The 5,626-nt window shown below is 45.4% G+C and overlaps 1 protein-coding gene across 1 annotated transcript in view; it reads left to right on the top strand.

Annotated features, from left to right (window-relative positions):
- The window catches only part of LOC118425415 (mucin-5AC-like), a 7,236-nt gene extending 1,667 nt beyond the window's left edge, over positions 1 to 5,569 (top strand). The window contains exons 2-6 of the mRNA XM_035834224.1: positions 259 to 528; positions 758 to 1,042; positions 1,729 to 1,998; positions 4,053 to 4,337; positions 5,265 to 5,569. Coding sequence (XP_035690117.1) covers positions 259 to 528; positions 758 to 1,042; positions 1,729 to 1,998; positions 4,053 to 4,337; positions 5,265 to 5,569 — 1,415 coding nt within the window. The remainder of the gene's footprint in view (positions 1 to 258; positions 529 to 757; positions 1,043 to 1,728; positions 1,999 to 4,052; positions 4,338 to 5,264) is intronic.
- The last annotated feature ends 57 nt before the right edge of the window (positions 5,570 to 5,626 follow it).

Genomic DNA, 5,626 nt, shown 5'->3' with positions numbered 1-5,626 from the left:
GTCGTAACAAACATTATAATTCTGTTATCTGCCCTTGCTATTATGTTTTTGGAGCAAAACTTGAAGTTTTCTGACAATACCCCTATTTCATAGATTCGGCCAACACAAAAAAATTGATTACGTCATAATAACGTCATATTACGTCATCGTAATGTCAAACGTCGTTTAATTGTCAGATATTATGTCTGAATCATTTCCTAATAATTTAGTGGCCATACGACACGTCGTTCAATGGTTCTTATTGTTCCCTATTCACAGCATGCGAAAGCTGGACTCGGTGGTTTAATCGGGACCATCCTGGAACGACTGGTGACTGGGAGGTTCTTTCCCATCTCCGTCCGGAGAACCCAGGGCAGATCTGCCGCTCACCGACCGACATCCAGGCCCGCGTCATCTCTACCGGGCAGGACGCGTTTCTAACGGGAGAAGTCTTCGCGTCCTTTGACGTCACAACCGGATTCGTCTGCAGGATGAGAGATCAGCCCGACGGCACCTGTCTCGACTATGAAGTTCGCTTCTGCTGCCCTAGTGAGTACCATGCATATGTTTGTGATCAGATGTAGTTAACGATCTATATGGACGGAAAATGTCAAATGAGCACCCCAACCCCCCAGGCCAGGGAATGCCAAAAATGCCCAGTCTGGATAGGGTTAATGGTTTTGGGCCTCTCATTTGTGACTTCTTTACAGTTGCAGAATGTCATGCCGGGTCCTGAACGATCTGGCTCAACACTTACTCATGTGTGACTTGTTTACAGTTCCAGACTGCCCTGGCGGGTCCTGGACGACATGGTTCGACCGTGATAATCCTGGTGGCGTCGGTGACTGGGAAGCGCTGGTCCATCTTCGCCCTGAAAACCCTGGCCAGATCTGTTCCAACCCTACAGCCGTGCATGCGCGCGTCATCAGCACACAAGTGGAGGCGTCGCTGACAGGGCAGGTTATCCACTGGTACGACACGACAAACGGCTTCGCCTGCGTAAACAGGCAACAGAACGATGGCGACAGATGCCTAGAGTATGAAGTTCGTTTCTGCTGCCCTCGTAAGTACCTTTTTCTACCCTCTCAAGTAGTATTTTTAAAATACTTTTTACAAGCTACAACTTAACAGTTAAACACAAGAATGTAAATGAAATCCGAGCTGTGAGAACTATAAGAAACATTTAGCTTTTTCAATTTTTGCAGACAAGGGGAGGCGGGCGATTGTAACTGCACCACAACCGGTAGCTTTCTAGCGAGGACACACCTTCTCAGTCGATTCTTTCATATGCAAAGTAGTCAATTATAACTGATCTAATACAAGTTACAATACGTCATTTTGACGTCAATTATATGTTAATTGACAAGAGAAGTCGTAGCAGTCATTGCTATTTTATCTACTTTAGTCTTCTTGTTACATTTTATGTGGCATACCTTGTATTTTTTAAGAAAACCACTTTTCATGGTTCCAACCAATACGAATATTTTGATGACGTTATAATGAAATCCCATAGGTTATAATGATTTATTTATTACAATACCCATATTACGTCTACATCATTCTAAAAAATTCTAGCAGTCATATAGCAAGTTGTTTAGGAGTTACGAGAGTTATAAGTGGCGGGCCTCAAAACACACCCTTCAATTCGTCCCAGATTGACCGGTCTGAATAGGGTTAACTCTAAAACCATGGCGGAAATTAACGTTATGTATCAGAAGACTCCAAGTTCCTGTTGTTCCCACATCACAGCATGTACAAACTGGACACCCTGGTTTGATCGGGACAATCCAGGAGGAGGTGGTGACTGGGAGGTTCTTTCCCATCTCCGTCCGGAGAACCCAGGGCAGATCTGCCGCGCACCGACCGACATCCAGGCCCGCGTCATCTCTACCGGTCAGGACGCGTTTCAAACTGGAGAAGTCTTCGCGTTCTATGACGTCACATCCGGGTTCGCCTGCAGGGCGAAAGATCAGCCCGACAGTATCTGTCTTGACTATGAAGTTCGCTTCTGCTGCCCTCGTGAGTACCTTGTTTGTGATCAGATCTAGGTTCTTAACGACTAGATTAAGCAAGCCTTAACGGTATTACATGTATATTGACAGGGAATGTTTCGCTAATGCCCCTGTCAAATGGTAGATATTTGGGCGCACTTCGCGATCGCTGGCATGTCGGCCAATTTTAAGATCGAGAGAGGGTCGCGCGTATTTTGCGCATGAAAACTTTTTATATCACACCACTTCTTGCAATTACACATGTACACGCGAATAAGTTTCGGACACAACGACCCTCGTAAATAGGCAACAGTTCAATCAAGTTGGATGTTTAAGGTGTGGGGATATTTTTAACCAATCAATGGACAACACGGGCAGAATAGGAATGATCACAGAAAAGGAATTATATTATAATCCCAACCCTCATACTATCACAGGAGCCAGAGTGTCAGAAGTACACACAAATGTACTCGCTAAATCAAAGAAAGTCTAAATTTGCAAACCGGCCAACAGGAGTAGGGAAAAACTCGTTAACTGTATTCATACAGGGAAAGAGGGCTTTTGAAGCTCACTCCAACGAAGTTTGGAAGAGGTTTCGTTTTTCATTTGTTGACAGGCATTTTTGACGAAAATACCTTGAAGTTTTCTTGGAATAACCCCATTTCACGTTTACAGCCAATGGTCAAATTGATGACGTCATTCTACGTCATATTACGTCATTATAGCATCCAACTTTCTAGAATTGTCGGTTATTATGTCCACATCACTCTCTAAACATTTAGTGGCCATACGATTATTCGTTCAGGAGTTTCATGAGTCAGAAGGGGGAGGGGGCATTGCACGGTCCAGGGATAACCAAAAAATCCCTGTCTGTAAAGGGTTAAGTCCAACAGCTGGACGGACTGGTTAGATCAAGGCGAACCCTCAGGGACAGTCAACTGGGAAGTTCTGATTAGCCTCCAACAGGAGAACCGTGGCCGGATTTGCAGAGGGCCAACTGTCACAGAGGCGCGCGGCAATGTGACGTATTGTAAAGTCCAGAGCGTAAAATCGACTCATTGTGAAGGTGATAATACGACATTGCCTAAGTTTTCAGACTGTCCTAAAAGGCTAAAGGGTCCTGGGCGATGATGTGCGACTTTTTTTCACAGTTACAGAATGTCCTGCCGGGTTCGGAATGCTCTGTTTCAACCACGACTCATGATCATGTGCGAATTGTTTACAGTTCCAGACTACCCTGACGGAACCTGGACGCCATGGTTCATCTGTGACTCATGTTGACAGTTCCAGACTGCCCTAACGGGTCCTGGACGCCATGGTTCAACTGTGTTTCATGTGTGACTTGTTTTTCGTTCCAGACTGCCCCGACGGGTCCTTAACGCCATGGTTCAACTGTGACTCATGTGTGACTTGTTTACAGTTCCAGAATGCCCTGACGGGTCCTGGACGCCGTGGGTAAACCGTGACCCATGTGTGACTTGTGTACAGTTCCAGACTGTCCTGACTGGTCCCGGACGCCATGGTTCAATCTCGACTAATGTGTGACTTGTTTACAGTTCTAGACTGCCCTGACGGTCCTGGACGCCATGGTTCAACCTCGACTCATGTGTGACTTGTTTATAGTTCCAGACTGCCCTGCCTGACGGTCCTGGACGCCATGGAACGACCGTGACTTATGTGTGACTTGTTTATAGTTCTAGAATGCCCTGACGGGTCCTGGACGTCATGGTTCGACCGTGACTCATGTGTGACTTGTGTACAGTTCCAGACGCCCTGGTTCGACCGTGACTCATGCATGACTCATTTGTGACTCATACATGACTCATGTGTGACTTGTGTACAGTTCCAGACTGTCCTGACTGGTCCCGGACGCCATGGTTCAATCTCGACTCATGTGTGACTTGTTTACAGTTCTAGACTGCCCTGACGGTCCCGGACGCCATGGTTTAACCTCGACTCATGTGTGACTTGTTTACAGTTCCAGACTGCCCTACCTGACGGTCCTGGACGCCCTGGTTCGACCGTGACTCACGCATGACTCATGTGTGACTCATACATGGCTCACGTGTGACTTGTTTACAGTTCCAGACTGCCCTGACGGGTCCTGGACGCCATGGTTCGACCGTGATAATCCTTCTGCCACCGGTGACTGGGAAGCGCTGGTCCATCTCCGCCCTGAAAACCCTGGCCAGATCTGTTTCAACCCTACAGCCGTGCACGCGCGCGTCATCAGCACACAAGTGGAGGCGTCGCTGACAGGGCAGGTTATCCACTGGTACGACACGACAAACGGCTTCGCCTGCGTAAACAGGCAACAGAACGATGGCGAGATGTGCCTGGAGTATGAAGTTCGTTTCTGTTGCCCTCGTAAGTACATTTTGCTACCCTCTCAAGTAGTGTTTCAATACATTGTTTAAGGTACATCTTAACAGTTAGACACAAGAATGTAAATATTCCAGTAATGCAGTCTAAGTCATGAGAACCATAAGGCAGGTACATATAGCTTTGTATCTTATAATCAGAGGAAGGGGTGTAAGGCCTGCTCCAAATTTTATATTTATAACATCCGAACGACTGAGGCTAGAGTCACTAAATTTGATGACTCTTCCCAACATTTGGTTAGCAACAATTTGAAAAATATGGTGTTTGAAAAACTATTTTTGCTTAACCATTGCAACCTATTGTTTATAGGTATTTTTGACCAAATGGCTCATTTCTCTTCTTACAATGTATTTCTTTAGGTTTCCTTGCTTCATTATAGCTATATCATTACACGAAGAAGTACCTACGGCTTCGAAATTAAGTCTTTCTTATGCAATTAAGTTTTTTTTTATATCTTAACATCTAGAATGCATAAATTACGCCTATTTAATGAAGTCATCGGCTAACATTTAACTGGTATCGCAAACATGTATGACGTCATTTTATTGACAGGAGAACTCGTAGCTGACATAACTATTTTGTAATGTACACTCCATGTTTGAAGCATACCTGAAAGGTTTCTAGGAAAACTCTTTTTTTTTATGATTCCAGTCAATACAATCACATTGATGTCGTTATAATGACGTCCTATAAGTTATAATGACGTCAAATGTATTATGTAATTGTTATATGATAAATTGTTTAGGAGTTTCGTTTGTTAGAAGGGGTTGGCCTCCAAATCCGTCCCCTCACCCCGTCCGAGATTCACAACAATGCCAGTCTAACTAGGGTTAACACTAAAACCATGGCGGATTTAAACAGTACACGTTGAGTAGAAGAATACTCCAAGTTCTTGTTGTTTCCACATAACAGCATGCACAAATTGGACACCCTGGTTTGATCGGGACAACCCTGGAACGACTGGTGACTGGGAGGTTCTTTCCCATCTCCGTCCGGAGAACCCAGGGCAGATCTGCCGCTCACCGACCGACATCCAGGCCCGCGTCATCGCTACCGGGCAGGACGCATTTCAAACGGGAGAAGTCTTTGCGTTCTATGACGTCACAACCGGGTTCGTGTGCAGGATGAAAGATCAGCCCGACGGCAAGTGTCTCGACTATGAAGTTCGCTTCTGCTGCCCTCGTAAGTACCATGTAATTGTTTGTGATCAGATCTAGGTTCTAAACGATTAGATCCTACATATTGACTTGCTGATGCCTCTGTCATATTGTGAA

This window comes from Branchiostoma floridae, chromosome 11 (genome assembly GCF_000003815.2).
Source record: "Branchiostoma floridae strain S238N-H82 chromosome 11, Bfl_VNyyK, whole genome shotgun sequence".
NCBI lineage: Eukaryota > Metazoa > Chordata > Leptocardii > Amphioxiformes > Branchiostomatidae > Branchiostoma > Branchiostoma floridae.
This window is presented reverse-complemented; position numbering and strand designations above follow the sequence as displayed.